This window comes from Pseudoliparis swirei, chromosome 13 (assembly GCF_029220125.1).
Source record: "Pseudoliparis swirei isolate HS2019 ecotype Mariana Trench chromosome 13, NWPU_hadal_v1, whole genome shotgun sequence".
Lineage (NCBI taxonomy): Eukaryota > Metazoa > Chordata > Actinopteri > Perciformes > Liparidae > Pseudoliparis > Pseudoliparis swirei.
In genome coordinates, this window is record NC_079400.1 from 4,894,772 (window position 1) to 4,916,888 (window position 22,117).

Below are 22,117 nucleotides of genomic sequence, written 5' to 3' on the forward strand. Positions count from 1 at the left end.
CTTAGTAAATGCATTTGATATATTATCAGACAAAGGCAAGGAGCTACAATTGGGATTGTCACAGGAGGGCGTCATTTGTGCCTTTGTTTCATTGTGGTCTTTGGTGCCATCGAATCCCCCACTTCTGACTGGTGTGTGTCTTTGTGCGAGTGCACGGGGTCCACTGTGTGCACGACGGAGGCTTTCTACGAGCCTTTGCATCCCGGGGAAACCTCCTTTAGAGAACGTGCGCGCACAACATATGTGAGCGGTAGCCTGGTGTGTGTTCTCTCCCCTCATAGAAGTGCAGCAGTGGTAGCCGCTGCTGCCAGCGCCTTAGATAACAGCGTGGGGCCTCTCATTAGCTCACAGGTCGGTGCTTTGGTGGCTTCCACGATGCAGTATTGTGTTCCACGTCCAGGAAAAAAAACCTGAAGGAGTCTCAGAGAAGCGGTTGTCGAAAAACAGAAATAAAAAAAGGTGAATGATCAACCGAGACGAGGTAATAAATGAACCCGCGACGCATCTAAACCGGCACGAGGTGACGAGACTTCTTTTAGGGTGACGGTGTATCCGTTTTATCGAGATCTATTGTCATTAAAAATAACTGACAAGGTCAGGGGCAACTGCGAAAAAAAATAATGTGTATTTGTTTAATTATTGATTTATTTTTCAGTATGCAAATTGCTATTTTCACATTATTACTGAATCTATAAAAAAAAAGATGTAATACTACGTCACGAGTAAATGCGATTTCATCTGAGGGATATATTCCTCTCCGTTTGCTGGTGAAAGAATGCGATATTCTGATCGGAGGCCTTTCATGCTTGTACCTCTGTGATACCGGCGGTGTATTTCCCTGTCAAAGTCATTTCTATTGCTAAGTACAGCCGAGATCAGTCAATAAGCCTAACGACTGTACCCACAAAGCGAGAGGCCGAGAGGCGGCAAGAGAAGAGAGGGGGGGGGATTGCAAGTGAACTCCAAACAAAAGAGCAAATTCACGGAGGGCTTTGATTGAAGAAGCGCCATATACTTTTTGAAGGCCGAGGGATCATCTCTCAATGGTTATTTCTTTAAGGCATGAGGGCCCGATTAAACCCAATATTAAAATATGGAAGCTCTTCTAATGGAAAATCAAAGGCCCCGTTTCCCCTCCCACACCCCCATCCTTCCATCTCTCGTTGCCTCCGTCTCCCGTGTTCCGTCAGCTTTTCTCTCATAGCCCATGGTTGTGTCGGAGAGGACAAAAAGAAAGAAAGAAAGAAGGAAAGAAAGAAAGAAGGAAGGAAGGAAGGAAAGAAAGAAGAGAGGGAAAGAGGGGAAATGGGGGAAAAGGGAGGGTTATAGAGATGAGGGACCGAGGTGCAAAACAGAGACAGACAGCATTGGTTGGAGGAGTAAATCAATAGAGCAGAGCCGTCGGGGAGGCGGGCAGCCAGGGCAAGGAGAGAGGAAAGGAAAGGGGGAACCAGCATAGGGGCTCGGGCTCCGATCACAACGCTGGCTTCTGGCGTGCAGTGGGGAATAAAGTGGGCCTCCCCGGGTCAGCACCAGAGAAAAAGGTGAGATTAGAGGAAAGTGGAGGAGGGATTTTCACAGAGTGAAGGTGGGAGTTGGAGGATGACGAGGAGAGAGAAAGTGTGTGTGGAGGAGGAAGGGGGGGGGGGGGGGAGGGTTCGAAGATGTGCAATGCAGGATACCTGGCAAGCCAGGGACCAACCGGCCCATTAGCCTGTGGCTACCTACATATGGTTCAGTGAACCCTCTGCTGAGAAGAGCTCGTCTCCTATCAAGTCTTCCCACTTTTTTTTAAAGAAAGAAATACCTTCACTTTTAACCCTTTCTCTGCTTTGGAAAGAGTTTCACTCCTGACCTCCATTTATGATTCATTTTCGTTTGATGTCTATTCTTGGAGTGTTATCTAAAATTGAAAAATGTAATGAAAAAAAACCTAGACACAAAGGGAGAGGAGTCGGGCCTGCTGAGCATGTGCGTGTCCGTCAGTGGACACGCACAGAAGACCGTCTCCTTCAGTGCTTTGCCGTTACTTGTAATGTGACCATTGTCGGCGCTGAATAGCTGGATCATTAGCATAAGAATACAGCAGCACATATAGGGACTTAGCCAGATCATTATCTCTATATATTTATGTAAACTTTGTTATTTCAGTAGCCAGAACACATTCAAATGCTGATGAGGCCAGTAAGGCCCCCTTCCAAAGCCCTTCCAACATGTGCCCTCCTGAACTTCCCAATACACTTACCAGTTTCCCGGGAGTCTGCAGGTTTTGTACTGGAATTTTAAAAAGTAGCTACATTTTTTGAGGGGAAATTACCAACCGTAGGCTCCGGAGAAGACTTGATTACACATCTGAATAAAACAAACAAAGTATACAGAAGAGAACACACTATAATCATCACAGGAATAAGTATGTTTGTTGTTCAAAAGAAAAAGCAGCAGAATATATAAAAACTGAAGTAAAAAGTACACGAATCACATCTATTTAATGAGCTATTTGAAATGGCTAAAATATTTTTTTTCATAATGAGGATTCTTGGCCATTTGGTACAAGCACTTAAAGCAGAGAATGTGTTATGTGAAACAGATCACTTCTGAAATAAAAATGTACAAAGACAAAATGTAGAAAAAGTTTGAGGATGCAAAGTGCTCTCTGGTAATGATGGGAACCGAAATAAAGAGTTTAGTCTCACTGCAGAGCGGGCTGACGCTATAATGGTGGCCAACCTCTGGGATAATTGAAAAAGAAACCCTAATTCATCTTCCACAATGTAATTCTGATCAAGGCCACAGCCAGACTCCACTGCAGGCTTCAAAAACACCAGAAAAAAAGGGCAAAATTGTTGGCCGCTGAGAGCAAAAACACGTTCCCTTTCTTTCTGACACGCTCCCTCATTCGAAACACTTAGGATGAGAGGTAGAAACTAAGTTTAATTGTGTGTCCCGCATGTGCGAGCATGGGGTTAAAACATGTGTAAACATGAAGCCTTAACGATAAAGAACCGCCAGTAAAGATGCAATGTAAAGAGTCCTTCCTCTATTTACCCCTTTCCTCACTCGCCTTCTCCAAGGCTGACTTATTAAAAAGCAAATGCCACTGCCGAAAATACAGAAGAAGAAAAGAAAAGAAAAACTCAGACCCAATGATTCATAATATATTTCATAAATACTTCATGAATGCCTTCGCCATACTTAAGCCAGTCTGGCAACAACAAAAAAAGAGAACACATTGTCACCTATTCTAGTACCCGCTTGTCAGCACATCACTGGGGAGTGGGTGTCACATGTCACTTCTGGTTTACAGCTCTGCGTGGGACAGGCTCGGTGCAAGGGAACCGGGGGTAGGACCGAAAGAAGAACAGAGGGAAAAGTGATGGGGAGGTGGAAAGGGGTGTAAAAAGAGGGAGCCGAGGAAGGAGGAGGACGGGGGTTGTTATCACATCATCGCCCCGTGTCTTTATATCCCCCCCCCCCTTATTATCTTTGGCCCCCACTCACTCCAGTCACTCAATCACACAAGCCCCGAGGACAGCGAGGGGACCCGGGAGGGCCTCCGCTTCGCGGCAGACTCCTCCGCCAGACGAGCGTCTGAAAGCCATCCTGATCGCTGTCAGTGTGTGTGGAAGCACGGCGACTTTGGAGGGGCCAGGAGAGATAAGCGAGAGAGGAAACGATCGCGTGGAAGGATAACGGCCGAATTTGCACACTGCCAAACAAAACCTGTGCTCCAGGCACAATGCAGATACCTCGCCCATACAGACAAGTGTTAACATAAAGAGATGGAGAGGGAGTCGGGGGTGATCTGCTTACAAATGATGTGCCGTGCGATTTCCGAACCCATCTTGTTAATGACCATGAAACTCATCAGGATGACAGTAAAGCAAATGTCCTCAAAATGTATTCCCACTCCTTCGTCTGGGACACTTATCATATTCCTAAAAATGGTTTGCTAGCGTATTATATTTGTGAAGACTTTGCAGTCAGATTTCTCCTAACTTTAAAATCAGGTCTGGGCAAAATACGGGTAAGTGCTTTTATAGCGTGGTTTTAGTCTCTATAATTCTACTTGTGGTCATTAATAGTGTCATTAAATTAGAATATTTGACAATGCATTTGTATAGTAGCTGTGGAAAATGGAGTTATGACGATTGTATATCCCTATTGATGCTCATCGCATGTGATTGACGGCATTGACGTGCTTTTCAGGTCATGAGTGACCACCCGGATTTTGCCAAAAGGGCCATTTTCAGCTTGAGGGACATGTCAATCAACCATCAATACAACTGGTTAAGTCACGCAACACATATGTTTTAAAGTAACAAAGATAATCGGAGAACTCATGCCCGTCGTGATATTCTGGCTCGTGTCTCGCTCACATATATTCCGATCGTGAAACACGAACACGGAACTTCGGGACAACGCATCCTTTTGTCCTCATTGTGACGCTGTCCTTCAACCCAGACGTGACCCGACGCCGTCATTACACCATCAAACCCGCGAAGAAATGACAACGCGAGCGACAAAAGGCTTAATCCGCAAATGAATCCCATCTTCGTGTCCATAAAGACGACATGGAAAAGCCTCCAATGCCACAAATCCACAAAGGGCTCGAGGAAGACACAGTGCAAAACACAACTTCCGAATGAAAGACATAATTCATAAGTAGAGCAGAAGATCTATTTGTTTACATCTTAAATCTGCACTCGGAGAAAATATATGGGGGGAAATCCGTCAATTGGCAGAGTCCTTTTAAAACGAGTTCCCAGTGATTACAACGTGCCGTCGTTGACGGGTTGTGAAGCAACAAACCACGAAAAGAGTCAATCTGCCTTCACTCCTCTGTGTTTAATCAGAACAATAAGCCAAGGCAACCTAAGGCGATTTAAAGTGTCTAACATCCTGCTTGGAGGAGTCACCAGAGCGAGGACGGGGGGCAAACAGCGAGAGCCCTTCAAGACGGATTACAACGATGCTAATTTATCAAACACGTGCGCTTAGACTGTGGGAAGTACAGTGGTCTGAAAATCTCCCATCAAAACCTAAAATCTCAACATAATTATCAGCATCTGGTTTAAAGAAATACATACAAAATAGCATTGATTTTGGAGCTCCTTAAAGAAAATGCAGAACTTTCTGATAAAGGACGTTGCAAACTTTTCTTTCCGCGTTTGTGCCGAAACATAATGAGTTTATGGCTGCTATCGGCCAAAGTTGGATCGTCTCCGCAACCTTGAATTGTCCGTGACCGCTAATTCAAACAAACGTGTCCATACAATTCATACAGTGACTAATTGAAGAGCAGCCTCGTCTTCTTTTATTTGGTTCTCTTTGGGGTGTGCTCTCTAAATATCTAAAGTGAAGAGTAAATAACGCTTCACACAGGAGACTGCAACCTAGAACCGAAAGCATGCACACAGACGCAACACCTTATATTGTATGTGGCATTTCAAGAACCCTGCAAAAATGTTAATTCACTGCAAAGAGATGAACGGATCGTGGATGACCTTCAGATGCAGAGGCGACTATAATAGCTCTGGGGTTTGGAAACAGGAAAAGAGGCTTCTGGAAAACTTCTGATAGCCTTCTTACTGAAAACTAAAAGATGAAGTCTGGGCTGTGTTTTGTAAAGTCAAGAGTCATTCATTAGTTTTTTCTACAACAAAACAATTAATTCTGATACTAGAGGACCAAATAAATGACTTACATTAGTATGCCTCGGCCTTGTTGGAGGCATATTCACATTTGACACACTCCGTAAAAACACTGATCTTAATTGTACCAACTCATATCAGTCGCATAAATTCTCCACCTTTACGAGTTGCCCTTAAAAAGTTAAAAGTATTATTTCAATAAATACAGGACTCAATGTTTGTGGCAATTGAAAGTTAAATCATCTCTAGAAGGTCACTGTGAAAATCATATATCCAGGTACAAGAAAACAGGACGCACCAACAGCGTTTTCTTTCCATTCACCTCTGTGCACCTGGCAAATAAACTGTTCAATAATCCAAGGTTGGCTGAATCTTTGGAAATGCATTAATTATCTCTCTGAGCAGACATTAATAAAAGGAAGGACAGTCTGGACGTCACACTTGACCGTGACTGTGACTCAAAACAAAAGCGCAAAAAGAACAATCAGAAAGTTGGAAGGCATGGTTTTATCCCTGTGGAAGTTGGATACATTTTCTATATCAAAAATCACAAACATCAACTATTCCAATATCCATAATGGAATAAATGAAGCTCGGAATGGAAAGAAGAAAATAATTTTCAACCCTTGCTTAGAAAAAGAGAAGCGCTGTACTGCAGGTGACGACAGAAAGTTGTCCGCATCCTATTTGTCCCATCTTGTAATAACTTGCATACCTTATATAAATACTGGGTAGTTATATGTATTTAAAAATCTGTTTGATCATTAATGACACATTAGTGACAGTTGATGAAGTACTATACAGTATATTATGACTAATCAACAATCGCTTTCTATACAGACTGAAATGCGGTCGATCCAACTAAATTAATTAACACTAAAGAAACACCCAAAGCAACATATCGGCTCTTATTATATCAACAAAACTGCCTTGACCGTTATTGACACCCATATCCACTTAATGACAGGAAAATGTATTCAGCAATAAAACCTGTCAGAGCTTGTTATTTAATGACGACCAACATACCTTTATCAGAGTCAAGGTGTTGAACACAAAGCCTCCAACATGTGGACCAGAAGTGTTCTAGCTTTAGAAAACTAAATAAAGACAATATCTAACACCTTAAACACAGGGAGGGGACACACCAGCAGCAGCGCTTGATGTCAGAAAGATTAATTGGGAGAGTTACAGGATGAAATGTTTACATGATACTATAAAAGGCATTACACTTTCCTATAAGAAGAGAATATTTTTTTCAAATTGTGCTTAAATAATTAACTTTCTGTGCTTGACTGGGCAGAGATGAACTCAAGAAAATATGTAAAGTTAAACTCCTATAATGCACTTTGTATTAGATGGGTTTTTGCCACAAGGACATGTCTGGTCACAATATTTTCAATCTCCTTTACAAAGCATAAAGGAAAAGGTCAGGCCGACTAATAAGTGGAAGGATTTATCATAGCAAGGCCACTCACACATCAGAAAGGCAGAGTAATTGGGAAATGTGGCCCATATTGTCCGTGTCTTGTAGGTAGAAGAAAATTATTAGAGCAATACCGCCATCTGCTGCAATAAGAGATGAACAACCACGGCAACAAGCACAAGTGTGAGGTATGCTGATGAGGAAAAAAGTCACAATATAAAAGAGACCCTTAAAAAACACTAAGTATTTTTAAAAAAATATGACTCAGATTAACTGGATTAACTTTATGAAGTATTCAAGAGTGCTGTGACTTGTTTGGAACTAATGTGGAGTGAATATAGAGATGCACCTTCTATATGTGTGACTCGTGTTCCTTAACCCTCCTGTTACCTTCGGGTCAATTTGACCCCATTCAATGTTTAACCCTCCTGTTACCTTTATATTTACTAACATATTTTACCCTTGGGGTCAATTTGACCCCAGCAATTAAAACCTCCAGAAAATTATTAGAATTAATATTGTTTTCCAAGTTTAAGTGTGAGGTACTTTATGTTTGTTTGTTGACTACCTAAATAGCCATTTAAATATATAATAAAAGTTGATATTTCTTATATGTTTGACACAGTGAAAAACAGCCTGGGGTCAAATTGACCCGAAAGAACACCGACGTTAAACATTGAATGGGGTCAAATTGACCCTAAAGGTAACAGGAGGGTTAAGAAACAGGAACGTCACAAGGTTGGACACAGTTGTTGTAACTCTGCTTTACCGATGATCCCAAGATATTTTAAATCCATTAAGACAAACCCTTAACTGCAGGTTCACTGAAATATGTGCAAGACAAACATGTTTCGCTCTATATTAAACATATTCGAGCACAGACCTAACAATACAACATGGGACACCTTTGAAAATAGCAAGAAAGAAAAGGCTTTGATATACAAAATAAAAAAGGTGTCCTGACAAGTTTCATCTAAATCTCTGAGCCTGCGTTGCTTTATGACAGTTTATGACTGACACCTCGTTGCGCCCATGTCAGAGGCGCCGCGCGTTTTACAATTAGCACGGTACATCATTTGAGTCACATCCTCAAAAGTGGATTGTGTTTTGCGAGACACAGCAGACGTCAGCGGACCCCCACCTCCCCCACTGCGATGGACCGAGCGCGGCCCTTTGAGGCCGGTGGCTCTGTTTACCTGATAGATTTCATTAAATTAAGCTTACCTCTTCTCTCCCTGATCAAAGCCACCGCTAAGAGCCACGCCATCCTGCTTCCCCTGACCAGAACACGCCGACTCAATCAAATAGGATTTTTATTGTTCTCTTTTGTTTTTTTACACTCTTACTTAGTCTTTCTTTGGGGGGCCTCAGGCCAGCATCCCCTTCAGGTGCCGCATTTCCCGTTTGCCACGACCCAGCACCTTTAAGACCCCTACTGTCCCCTCTATTATCGCAATGAAGCCGTCAACCAAGCCAACAAAGCTACATCTCATATATACACCTTCGGGATGCCCGTTTGATAAGTCGTCTTCCTGGATGAAATGGCTGGGTTACTGGGGTCGACTCTGGCCCTGTCTGGAAAGGAGCAGGAATGAGGTCTCAAGCTGGCACACCGGTGGCAGGAAGACTTCAAACCACGGGTGAATGGGAGGATGAGAGAGCAGGTTAAGGGGGGAGACACCCGTGGGAGACCAGCAGGGGGTGGGGTCGGGGGAAGATTGGGTAGTGAGGGAGTGGAAAGGCCTTGATATCCACGGAAAGCACAACAAAGCCGGTGCTTTTTACATTAAAAAGAAAGGAGATTGCCTTTTTTCCACTAGACGCCTCTCGAGCCGAGTGTCATGTCCTCCCTGGGCCTGCAGGAAGTGAGAGGCTGAGCTCGGCTATAGCATTTGACACATCTGAGGCACATCTGAGGGGGCTGAGGTTCTCGCCCACTGAACACTTGCATCAGATTTATGGGAGACCGGAAATACTAGATGTTACCGCGTGAGGTGGGTGATCCTGGTTTAAATGCACACTGATCTGACCACACCGCACACAGAGGTGTAGAAATGAAGATGACTGTCAGTTACAAGCACAACAACAATCTTCATCCACAAGGACTAACTGCTACCCTCCGCTTGTATTTCACTATCTAGGCCCTTGACACATAAGTATGCAGTGAAGAAGTATGAATATACACGTCACATTTTGTTTTATAAAGTGGATGGAGGACATTCGTACTTTTCCCTGGTGAAAGAAAACTAATTTAGCCGCATGAGCGCCGAAGACAGGCATACAAATTCAAGTAATGGGAAAACGTGCACCGATATCGGCCTCAGCGGGCGTTAACTGCTTTGCGATTAAGCACGGTAAGGCTGGGGAGGAGAAAAGTTCAAGATTAATCGTCAGCCAATTAAATGCCCGTGGCGAGGAAAGTAAACTGCCTTGGCACAGAGATCTCCTCCTGTGATCTCCGTGGTGTTCTCACAGATCACTCGCACATGATATCTCCATCCAAATGGATTGTTAGTGCATGTTTACTTGTTTGTTCTGCAATGATCGATTTGGGGGAAATGTTATATCTTTTTTTACCTTCGCATTGAAAATGCGGAAGGTTATGTTTTGATCGCCGTGTATTTATTTATTTGTTCCTCGCATAACAAAAAACATTTTAAACCGAATCGCATGAAATTTGGTGGGATGATTGGTTATTATCCGGGGACCATTTGATTAGATTTTGGGATCAATCGGGTCAAAGGTCATGGTCATGGAAAGGTCAAAATCTTCTTTTTACCATAGCACGGTCAATTTGTATCCAATTGGCATGCAACTAATGCCAAAATGTTCATAATTCAATGCCCAATCTTGTGATATGCGAAGGTATGCGCTCTACCGAGTGCCCATTCTAGTTTTGTTATGTTGTGATGAATGATAGAGGGTTTCAAGCAGGTGTTTGAGGTGTTGATTAAGTTCTAATACAGATTGGTTTTGTTTCTCAGTGGCCGGTTCACGCATAGGCGGTGGTAGAACAAGATATTAAGGAGAGAATTATGTCATCATCGTTTTTGATAACAACATACAAAATATCCAGTTTTTCCAAGAATAATTCTGTTTTATTTTAGATGTAATTTATACCATTTTTATTTAATTTAGTCACAAAAAAAGATGTTACACTTTACGTGGAAGACAAGCACTCTTAAATTGTGTATTTTAATGACAAGTTTTGTACTAGCATTAGCTACCCAACAATAAATACTCTAATCAAGTTCTCCTTTGAGCGGAAAGCACCACCTTCAATTCATTTTAAGGTTTTTAGAAAGGTTTGTCGATTACAATCCCAAAATGCCCACAAAAAAGTAACAAAACATAATTGGAACCATATTAAAAACATAGTTAAATACTGCAACTATCCAATATGAGCATTTTTCGCAACCACTCTAAGGTTGTGGATCTTTTTCACATCACATTTGATTCGTGGAAGGACTCGCCTGCTCTTGAGCTCAAGGTCAGTTGCATTTACACGACGGGTTTATTATCGTGTTGTAAGCACCGGCAAAACAAAACAATAATGATACCATTAGAGATACATATGTTTGCAAGGTAAAGACAAAAATGTAACGAAAGATACTTTTAGGAAGAGCTACAAAAACTATAACAAATAACAGCAAGCATTGGAATTATATTAAATAATTACACATTTACATCACTTTATTGATATATATATATATATATATAGATGCACATTTTTCAAAGCCACACGTTAAAGAGAATTTTTTAAATGCTGATGTTTTTGTGTTTGTAAAATTCAAGTAACCATTAAGAAATAATTAACAAGGTGTTGTACTTACAAAGTCTTTCTCAAGCTTCTCTATCTCCTGCTTGTAGCTCTTCAGTCTGCTGTTGAACATGGCTCGGCTCTGGATGGGGATCTCCCGCACCTCCAGGTCCATCTGCTCCAGCTGAAACCAGCAGTTGATCCAGTTCATTTAACAAACACCATAATAAATATATACTGTATATAATATATATATATAAACTTAACTTGGAATATAATACATCACATAATGAACAGATCCTATCCTCATATGATCATTCTCTTGCCATCAATATATTTCTGTTAATGTTGTTTTTCTAAATCTCACAAAAGGTGAGCCTTTGCGGTCTATGTCAAAAATCAGCACAAGATAGAAATTGTGACAACTTTCTGAAATGAGTAACTTCAGCGGCATTAACTTTATTATGTTCCATGTTGATCGTAACAAGGAAACGGCTCCCGCTCGCGTCGCTCCGCCGTGATAAAAGTTGCGAAGGAGGAAGGCTGTTCCGTAAATAAATACACAATCAAATATGAGCGGCGACATGCACGGGCTCAACAATGTCACAGGGAATGAAGTAAAAGTACATTTGATGCATGGCTAGACAGGTCTCTCTGTGGCGGATTTGGAGGAAACTAATCACTGTGACATAACAAGACAACTGCAACGACAATTTGTCTCTGTCAGGTGACTTCGCTCATTTTTAAACAGCAACATGAAGACTCCAGCCCCAAGATAATAGCTTGAAATGTGTCATAGGGGTGTCACTTAAAAGCAGATTACTGGAAAGTAACCATGTGAGGAGGAAGCCGCCTTTCCGCCATGTGAGGTGTGTGTGTTTTTGTTTGTGTGTGTGTGTGTGTGTGTGTGTCTGCATGTCATGTCACCACCAGGATAATACAGGTGCTGTTGTCTGGTGCCAGTGAAAAGTGTCCCCGCCCTCTTTCCACAAATTCATTATTTAGGAAATGGGAAGAGGAGAAAATTACTGATCAAAGGCATACCAACTCTCTGACTTCTTCAAGCTGTTTGTCGACATTTAGAACCAGCTGCGTCTTATCCTCTGAAAGAGAAGAGAACAGAAACATATTGATCAGCCGACAGAGGAACGGCGCTTCATGACAACAACCTAACTCCCCCGCAACGGGGGAAGAGAGCAGGAGAGAGAAAGAAAGACCGGGAGAAAACAACACACGGAGACACATTTGAAGATATATTTACACATCCTCTCTACACCACGAGCCAACATTTGATGTCTCTTAGTTATTGGCGTCTATGAGGCCTTTGTTGGTTTCTGTTGAGGAGCGGTGAGACACCTCGTGCCAACTCAAAGGGAAGGGAGGTGTCAGCTTTGCTCACTTGCCAGGAGTATGAGTCCCACTCAGAATGACTAACGCACCGTTCTGCACCTCTTCCACATCACCCGTTGAAACTCATTATGACTTGAGAGAGTTCCAAACAAGCACCTCAGCCACAGTGCATCTCATCGTTATTTTGAGGCAGCAACACGACCGACTTCGTTCCTGTAAATATAAGAACTGGTCTTTGTTCTGAAATTAGAGCTTTGCCACAAAAATGCAGAAGTGTGGTCCGGTAGTTCAGCGATCAGGCATCATAGAACGTGTGGAACGAGCAGCATTCACACAACATAACGTAATGGAGAGAAAAGAAGAGAACATTGCAAACATTTTGAAATAAATGAAAACATTTTGAATAACAGCATTTTAGGTAGAGTCGGATTAATTACAAAGTCATGGTTGAAGCCATATGCGAAGAAATTTTTTAAAATGTTGACGGGTTACAAACTCTCAAATGTTTGAAATTGCTTGCTTTGAGACATATGGATAGGAACCAGTTAAAAACACTGATTTAGTTGGCTGTGTATGTGTAAAGATAATATATATATATATATATACACATATATACACACATAGCAAACTAAATCAGCATTTTAAACTGGTTCAGAAGTTAGTAAACATAAAACAGATTTAAAACACAGCAACAGGACGTCAGTCAAACTGCAACATTGGAATGTCACTGCGAGTCAAAGCTTACAAAGATAAAGATAAGATTGAATGATTTTAATTTGATACAGCTGCAGGCAGCTCATCAACAATAGTGTGTAACGACAGCATCAACAAAAAAGACCATATTTACTATGTATATTGCGTGGTTTAAGTGTACTTTATTGTGTCACTTCCACAGCTTAGTCTTACTGCAATATTGTGTTCAAGTATTTATTTCAAGTTAGCAGAATTTCAGATATGTTGTCTACACTTCATCACAAGGCTGCAATAGCATCAACATTTTCATTTCTCAGGCACCATCGGCCAACACCAACTTTTGCCAGTCCTCAAATTCATTTTTAAAACATGTGTCCAACCTCACAGCCTACACAGTAAACAGCCAGAGGCTGAAAGGTGAGAAGGAGCTCTCTCGCTCTCTTCAAACTCTAGAAAGCTGTGAAATATACATGGATATTTACAGATGAGAAGTTGTGTACACAGAAATAAGGCAAAAAAAGAAAAAGTATGGCTTGGAATATATATATATGTGTTTATATTTATTCATTTATATTAAATTTCATTTTAGTTCGACAGGCAATTTCTTTCCTTAAACACTCAAAGGTGAAAAGATGACATTTATGTTTCATGGAAGAAGGCCTAACATGTAATTGGATTCATATTCAAATAGTCCTTAAACATTAGTTTTTGGGGGATGGTAACAAATAAATATATAAAAAACGCATGCATTTGATTGTTACATAAATGAAGACAGTCAAGGGCCTTCTTTCCACATGCCCTGCCCATTATTAGCAATTATGTGAAATGTAGAGATACAAACAACAGCAATGACAAAAGCCTTTTGTCTACACTTATATTAATGTATTAAATGGAGGGCTGTGAAACAAAAAAGAAAATGAGAGGAAAGAAGAAAACCCGTAATGAGACGGAAGGGAATTGAAATTAAACTGTAAACTATTATGTTAGTGGCAGAAGACATTGAACAACTACTTATGGTTCTAATGCGTTTGCCTGGCTTTGTGCATATGCATATGGGATTACTCTGACACAGTCTACAGATGGCGGACAGACGCAATGTGGAACTAGAACGGGCACTCGGTAGAGCGCATACCTTCGCCGCAGCCACATGTTGGCATTAGTTGCATGCCAATTGGATAAAAAATATGGTAAAAAGAAGATTTTGACCTTTTCATGACCTTGACCTTTGACCCGATCGATCCCAAAATCTAATCAAATGGTCCCCGGATAATAACCAATCATCCCACCAAATTTCATGCGATTCTGTTTAATACTTTTTGAGTTATGCGAGTAACACGCATACAAATAAATACACGGCGATCAAAACATAACCTTCCGCATTTTCAACGCGAAGGTAATTACACTATGGTATGGGCTGCCATGAATCTTCAAAGATGTCAATTCCAAACCAGAAGTATTCAGTTGGAGAGATAACTGTTCCAAGGAGGGGTTGGATTGGAGTTTTTAGCAGTCAAAACTGAAAACAACCTACATGCAGTCGTCAGTCGTGTCCAATACAATTTAGCCCGGGTCACTGCATACATTCACAGTAGTTCATCATACGATATCCATGGTCCGCTTGATAATTATCATATCTTTTTGGCTTTGCATGTTTTTGAAATAAGATCAGCTGTAGATAAAGAAACGTGGAAAGGCTCTCTTTCTCCATTTTTATTTTTTACATATTTAAAAAAATTAAAACTTGATAACTATTTCAGCCCCACTACTAACTGTGATTCATAAGGGAGTGCAGTATCTGTGTAAATAGTGGCCGGTCTGTACACTGGCACAATATAGTGTCTGGGTAAACATATGCCATGACAGCATGACGAATGTCCAACAATGGACGCTAATGAATCTGAAGTTTCAGGACAATAGGAACAACATTTTGAAAATATAACATGAGCTCCACTTTCAGAGACACATTTTATTTTTTGGGGGAAAGGAATTATGTGCCGTCTGTATTACTGTATCATGCAATTACTCTACTAAAATGAACTGCTGGTCTGGTAAATTCTTTAATTATCACGCGTGACCTAAATATAAAAAATGTTAGATAGATGAACAAGAAATAAACTATATAATAAAAGACTGTACCACAGATTGTTGACCTCTGCTGTATGTAATATCCTATTATTTTTAACAAAAAGTTGAAAATAAAAGCTACTACACAAGATATGGGTTGCATTGGTAATGAACATGTAGTTTCTGAGCTTACATCAGGACCAGAAACGTGACTACGGGGCCTACATGGCTGCATTTGTGTAAATCCATGTGGAGAATACAAGGAAAACATCTTCTATTCAGGCAAATACAACTCGAATGCTCATTTGGCTGACATAGTGTTTCATAATTTCATTTATCCATCCTCCTTCGATCTCATTTTTAGACACACGCACATTATATTATCATATATTCAGCAGATGGCGGGCCATTGCAGAAATAACACATGGACAGACTCGATGCCCTTATTAACAATTTATTGTGAACAAGTCAGCTGGCCTACATCCAAACACACATCTGACCTCTCGTAATAAAATGACAGCACTCAATACTAAACGTATGATAATCTAGTCACGAATTTCAATTTAACTCTGAAAGAATAAAGATGCTGTGTTGTCATGGTGAATCAAAAACTCAGTTTCCCAGACATGTTCATTGATTCAAAAAAGAAAGCACCGTTTTCATCATCGTAATTGGGTGCGCCACACGAAATCACTGACAAATCTACTTCCTAGTCATTCATTTGTAGATGTTTACCGACTATAATACAAGTAAGCACATGTTGATGTCCTCTTAACACAACATTATAACGGTATTAAACAAGCAATGAATTAATACTTCAACTACAAGGAAACATACGATTGTATTTGCCATCAAGCCCAGACTTACACCTTTATATATTCACTAAATCCATAAAGATATGCCACGCCATCAAGCCAACCATCCACACGTGATGCATCCTTTTACAAACGCGTTTCACCTGAGTGCGATACGTCTTTTACCCGAAGACAATATGTTATATTTATGAAATAACACAAGTACAGTAGGCTACTCCAACTTATCATTCGCTAACCTTCTCGGCTGAGAAATGCCAGCGAACTGATAGCTAGCTCCAGCTCAGCCTTTCCAGCTAAAATATTTAACTAAGTTGTACTGTCTTACCTCCACTTAGTTTTGGGATTCTGCCAATTTTGTTAGTTAATTCTGCTGTGATGGTTCCAAAGTCCAGCTCGTAGGCTTCAAAGTCTGAAGACATGTTGAGGGTTAGGTATAAAACAGGTGGCTTTCTGGTTGACAGTTGAGGTTAGCTCACGATAATAACAACAAGTCCCGAATGGAGTCCTTTCCTTGAGTCACAGTATAACGGGCTCGGCAAGAAACATTTCTTTATTTTTATTTTCCGCCACTGAAAATCAATCGGCTAAACTCGTGAATAAAACAAATTTAAATTCGTTTTAATTTGGCCGAACATAAATAAATTGTCCCAGATTAGTTATGTGAATTAGTTGACGGTTAAGTGGCAATTTACTGAGATTTAAAAAAAAAACGTCCACAAGGGGTTGAGGGTAATTGTTTCCGAGACACCGTGAGAAAGGTTCCTCTCTGTACACTGAAGAAATTGAAGAAAAAAACCAAGGAAGTGCCAGGTTGGTAATTTAAAGTCCGAATATACGTCTAGCACTAAACATTCGATATATCTTTAAATGGCAATATCATCCGTGTTTCTACGGTGCGCCTGGCGGCAGTTATCCAGTCCTTAGTCGTGTCAAGCTGGCTAACAAAGCTAGCTAGCTAGCTAACTAACGCTACAGATGTGCACCTAGTGAGTTAATGAAGGAGTTGCACCCCTGGGTGCTTTACTGTATCATATGATACATGCATAATGACATATATCATATGATCCGTGACGTGTTCAAATTATCGTTAGTTAACTGATCGATAGTATTGCAATATGACTGACGATCAAGTTGTTGCAGGCAGCTTAGCGTTGCGATTAAAATGTTCCAGTAAAAATAAGAGTCTGAAAAAAATGGCATACATTCTTCCTTATTATTTATGTTGATGAGATCAGAGTACGTATTGGAAATATTTACAGATCTGCAGCGTCAGCACAGTCCCCAAAATGTTCACTCAAAACCTCTCTTAATAATAGAAAACTGAACATTATAACCTCCATGAAAGTATAATTTATAGCATGGATGTTTGTGGCATTGTGAGTTTATGTGTGGTTAATAAATTGCCAACTTATTGTAGCTATATATAGACTAATGTAAAGCGAATGTGCTCACTTGATAGATGACGTTAGATCGATCATTGATGTTTAAAAATCTCTCTCTCTCGTTCTCTCAGATGGGGAATTTCAGTCTGTCACAAGGATAGTGTGCTCCGAAGATTGGCAGGAGAGGATGCTGCTCTTTGCCAGGGCAAGAAACAATGGGACAAGGAGAGCCCCAGTGACCCAAGACCAGGCCAGTTGCTGGGTACTCAGAAGACGAGAAAAGATACGTGCATCATCTGCACCGCTGACTTTGCAAAATAGCTGAGGGGAAAAAATAACTTGTTTGGTCAATACAATTCAGGAACCCAACCGAAAGTACTCCAACTTACCTTGTGGCTGAAAGATGAATTTCCTGTCAACTTTTGTGACATTTCAGAACCTCCATGAGGTTCGAAGATTGTGCCACTGGGGTCCGATCATAGCCCTGTCTGTCATTTCTATATGCTCCACAATGGCGATTCTGGACTCCATTATCTGGTTCTGGCCGCTAGACACTGCAGGAGGTAGCATCAACTTCATTATGCTTCTCAACTGGACTGTCCTCATCCTCTACAACTACTTCAATGCGATGTTTGTTGGACCTGGATACATTCTTCATGGCTGGAAACCAGTAAGGCTTCTCAATAAGTATAAAGGCGTATGACATTTGTCATTGGTGTTTGTTTTTGTAGATAGCATTAAAGAACAGGTTGTACCCATGTCAGCAAAATTGCAATGCTAAGATAGAGTGAAACCCTCATTCATAGGAAAGATCAGAAATGTAACTTATTTCTTTATCCCGAAACAGGAGACTCAACAGGATACCCAGTACCTACAGTACTGCAGACTTTGCCAAGGGTACAAGGCCCCCAGGTCCCACCATTGTCGCAAGTGTAACAGGTAGCTCCATTTATTCCGAAAGTAAGAATACGTTGTCGCTCATCTGTGTGCGATGGACTGAAAGAAGATAAAAGCGCACAGAGACACCACGACTTCAGCTAAATCACTGAGGTATTTCTGGCACTCCAAGCTGGAGCTGGCTGGTGCATGTACTTGAATGTTCTGCAATGCTGTAAGATCTCTGTTCAGCACTCCGTAGGCTGCAGACAGACGCATCGCATAATCAACTTGAACGGGCACTCGGTAGAGCGCATACCTTCGCATATCACAAGATTGGGCATTGAATTATGAACATTTTGGCATTAGTTGCATGCCAATTGGATACAAATTGACCGTGCTATGGTAAAAAGAAGATTTTGACTGTTCCATGACCTTGACTTTTGACCCGATTGATCCCAAAATCTAATTGAATGGTCCCCGGATAATAACCAATCATCCCACCAAATTTCATGCGATTCAAGAAGATGTTGACCTTTTCATGACCTTGACGTTGACCTTTGACCCGATCGATCCCAAAATCTAACGAAATGGTCCCCGGATAATAACCAATCATCCCACCAAATTTCATGCGATTCGGTTTAAACCTTTTTTTGTTATGCGAGGAACACGCATACAAATAAATAAATAAATACACGGCGATCAAAACATAACCTTCCGCATTTTCAATGCGAAGGTAATTATGTGATGTTAAATAGATTAATCTATTGTAGGAAAGAACCTGTCAAACAACCAGTCAAATCCCACGACACTCCTCCTCTGCCTCCCCTCCCCCAGGTGCGTGATGAAGATGGACCACCATTGCCCCTGGATCAACAACTGCTGCGGCCACCTGAACCACGCCTACTTCACCAGCTTCTTGCTGCTGGCTCCAATGGCCTGCGCACACGCTGCCATCATCTTCATTATGACCATGTACACACAGCTATATGAGAGGGTCAGCCGTCTACCCCACCACACACCATGTTTTTGGATGGCCCATTACCACCACAGCTTTCATCATTTGATACGGATGTTAACCCATGTCAAGCTGTTTTCTTTTCCCTCACTGCAGATATCATTTGGGTGGAGCACTGTGAAGATTGATATGAGCGCTGTGCGTAGATTCCAGCCCCTCATGCCTTTCAGTATGCCCGCCTTTGCTGCCACACTCTTTGCCTTAGGCTTGGCACTGGGCACCACTATTGCCGTTGGCATGCTTTTCTTCATACAGGTACATTTTTCATCGGGGTTTACAATTTACACAAGCTGTTGGTGATTTAACGTTGCCGTTTCAGCATTAACACTTCAAAGCCAACCATCTATTATATTAAAATGATCTGTCCTTTTCAGATGAAAGTGATCCTACGGAATAAGACCTCGATCGAGTCCTGGATCGAGGAAAAGGTAAAGTGTCTCTTGATTTTTTTTGTTTTATGGTCAAATGTGTAATTTTTTATAGATTAATTTGTTTACATTTTTTTATTTGATCTACAAAAGATGATCCAGGATGTTAAAGTGCTATTTTTTATCCACACAATATTAAGGGATTTCTAATTAACATGTTTTGAACACTGACAATAAAGTAAATGTCAGCTTTATGACTAATTCACACATGTTCCAGGATCATCTGTCGCACACTATAGCGGGCTGATTACAGAAACTTGACACCACCCCGCCTACACAATGCCATTAACTCACGCACACAACCATTCTCCTCTACCAGGCCAAAGACAGAATAGAGCACTACCAAACAGGGGAGGACTTCACCTTTCCTTACGACCTCGGCACCCGCTGGCTGAACTTCAAGCAAGTCTTCACTTGGACAGGGACGCCCGAGGGTGATGGCATCGAATGGCCAGTGCATCCCAAGTGTCACCAGCACACCTTAACTGTAAGATAAGTTTGTTGTCGGGTAATTTGGGTCATGCATTCAATACTCTTTTTGATTTTTCTGATACGGTTCTTCTTTGTATGTTGAAGGATGAGTTATCGTTCATTTGTAGAGTGCTTAAAAGCAGTTTAGGAATTTGGTATTGTAAGTCCTGCTCTTGATGCTCGTCCTGTTGCAATGTAACAATACATTGTCAAACATCAGGACGTTGATTGTCTTCTTCCTTCCTTTAAACAGATTGAGCAACTGAAGCAGAAAGCTGATAAACGAGTGAGAAGTGTAAGTACCTGACGGATCCGTCTTGTGACATCAATGTGGGGTTGATTTACACAAAGCACAGGCACACAAGTAGGATTTAGGCTGGGCCAGCTATGATGTGTGTGTGTGACCTCAGAGAAAAGTTAGTGAGAATTAATACATTTGTCTTCATCCAACAACAAATGCTATTGGTTAAACTTTTTTTTTTAAACACTAATATGGAACGCAGATTGTCCGACATGTTGGATGTCTGAATCCATTAAGATTAAAGACCACGACTTTATAAACACATACTGGTATCTCGTCTGAATTAAGGTTGTGGTCAGAGCGGTAGAATAACCTGATTTTGTGTTGGCCTCGGCTAGCAGGTCCAGTACCAAGCAGTGGAGGACTATAACGGAGCGTGCTGCCCTCTGAGCAAAGGGATCCAGACGTTTTTCAGAACCCCCTGCACCGAGGAGCCCAGGATCCCCCTCAACAAGGGGGACACCATCCTGGCCACTCGTGGCACCAAGTGAGTTCATTCAGGCTGAACAGAAACTACCATCATCATTGTTGTTTGTCGAGAACAGAGATTTTTAAAATGGGTGGCAGAAATTGAGTGAAACTAAGACGAGTAATCTAAAGGGGGACAAAACGAAAAACACTGGTCTAGAGGTCTGGCTGTTTGGGCATCCAGTTAAGGATTTATTTTGAATCTGAGAGTAATTGACCAGCATTGTTTTTGCCCATTATAATTCTCAGAATTAAAGTTTTTCTTTCTCTCTAGGTGGTGGATGTATGGAGACAAAGTTTTGATTGAGGGGCATATGAGAGGTGAGATGTGGTTTGAAATAGTTGTATGTTTTTTTTAATTCCTCTAAAAGAATGTGTAACAGGTTTTCTTTCTGTTTTGGCTTTCAGGGGGAGAGCGTGTAAGGGGTTGGTTTCCAAGGCGATGTGTGGAGAAGTGCCAATACGACACAGCTGCCAGCGATAGCACCAGCGATAAGAAAGCAAATTAAGATACTTGGCTTTATGGAGAGCAGAGGAGTGAAACTGAATGAAAGGTGGCTGTCCGTGTTCATGAACGAGGTCATGCCTGAAGCTGCAGGCTCATCATCAAGAATTTCTTATTTTGATTAAAACTTCTCAAAACCAACTTGAATTTTTTAAAGACAACATAGTTCACCAAGTTTTACTGAGCACCTTGCTGTTAATTAAAGTTCATGAGACGGATTGGTCCCATGGCTTCAGTTTGACTCCTCTGACCAAAAGTGAAATCCAGCAAGAGTCTTAATTTCCAAGAATTGCCAGCAGGCTTTAATGTGACTTCATTGTAATTACATGACTATTTTACTTGAATCTGTTGTTTTTACTTGTGTTGTGGTCTGTTTTTGCTAATTATGCAATGCCTCTGTCCAGCTAACCCCGGTACTTCTTCATGCAACTCTTTCTACAGTATGGAGTTTACACTTTATTATTTTTGTAAAAATTGTTGGCCTCAAACGATAAATTGAAAATGTAAAAAATATTCCGCAAGAGTTATTGTTTCCCTCTATCCTTGTCTAAATGATCATGTTAGAATGCATATTCATTTCTTAATTGCCTCAGGATTAATTTAAAATTCTGCATTTATTTTATTGAATTGCAAGTATTCCACACGAGTCCAGGATGGCTTTGCATTTATCTTACTAATTCTAATGTCATTCCATGGTCTTAATTTGTCATGTTTCATGTTTCCACTGATTGGCAACTTCAACATTGTACTATATAAAAAATGATTCTAAGCAAATGTTTATTCACATACATTGTGGTCCCTTATGTAGCTTCCTTAACCACGTGGAGGTGCAATTAGAAAGCCTTTCGAAGTTAACCCTAACCCAAAACTCCTTATACTCAATTACATGTTTTTAAATCTCTCTTTTATTTA

The 22,117-nt window shown here is 41.0% G+C and overlaps 2 protein-coding genes across 7 annotated transcripts in view; one reads left to right on the plus strand and one right to left on the minus strand.

The window, feature by feature from the left end:
- Positions 1–16,227, minus strand: part of vti1a (vesicle transport through interaction with t-SNAREs 1A) — a 119,600-nt gene extending 103,373 nt beyond the window's left edge. For all 5 annotated transcript variants that reach the window (XM_056429781.1, XM_056429780.1, XM_056429783.1 and 2 more), the window contains exons 1-3: positions 16,082–16,227; positions 11,879–11,937; positions 10,908–11,018 (exon numbers count right to left, since the gene is read on the minus strand). In XM_056429781.1, coding sequence (XP_056285756.1) covers positions 10,908–11,018; positions 11,879–11,937; positions 16,082–16,175 — 264 coding nt within the window. In that variant the 5' untranslated portion in view covers positions 16,176–16,227. The remainder of the gene's footprint in view (positions 1–10,907; positions 11,019–11,878; positions 11,938–16,081) is intronic.
- Positions 16,228–16,476: 249 nt separating this feature from the next.
- Positions 16,477–21,718, plus strand: zdhhc6 (zinc finger DHHC-type palmitoyltransferase 6). 2 transcript variants are annotated; one of them, XM_056429625.1, is made up of 11 exons: positions 16,477–16,566; positions 17,270–17,808; positions 17,986–18,077; positions 18,852–19,011; positions 19,129–19,287; positions 19,407–19,460; positions 19,780–19,947; positions 20,185–20,226; positions 20,574–20,719; positions 20,975–21,021; positions 21,109–21,718. In XM_056429625.1, exons 2-11 carry the CDS (start codon positions 17,542–17,544, stop codon positions 21,207–21,209), a joined length of 1,236 nt encoding a protein of 411 aa, XP_056285600.1. In that variant the 5' UTR covers positions 16,477–16,566; positions 17,270–17,541; the 3' UTR covers positions 21,210–21,718. The 2 variants fall into 2 exon arrangements, with proteins under 2 accessions (XP_056285600.1, XP_056285599.1); XM_056429624.1 differs by having other exon boundaries at positions 16,478–16,566; positions 20,571–20,719.
- Positions 21,719–22,117: the final 399 nt, after the last annotated feature.

Bases quoted from the DNA above. Each gene is read 5' to 3' on its own strand.
- zdhhc6 (XM_056429624.1), top strand. From the start codon at position 17,542: ATGAATTTCCTGTCAACTTTTGTGACATTTCAGAACCTCCATGAGGTT. The intron at 20,720-20,974 runs GTGAGTTCATTC...CTTTCTCTCTAG, and splicing joins CTGGCCACTCGTGGCACCAA to GTGGTGGATGTATGGAGACA. The intron at 21,022-21,108 runs GTGAGATGTGGT...TTTGGCTTTCAG, and splicing joins GATTGAGGGGCATATGAGAG to GGGGAGAGCGTGTAAGGGGT.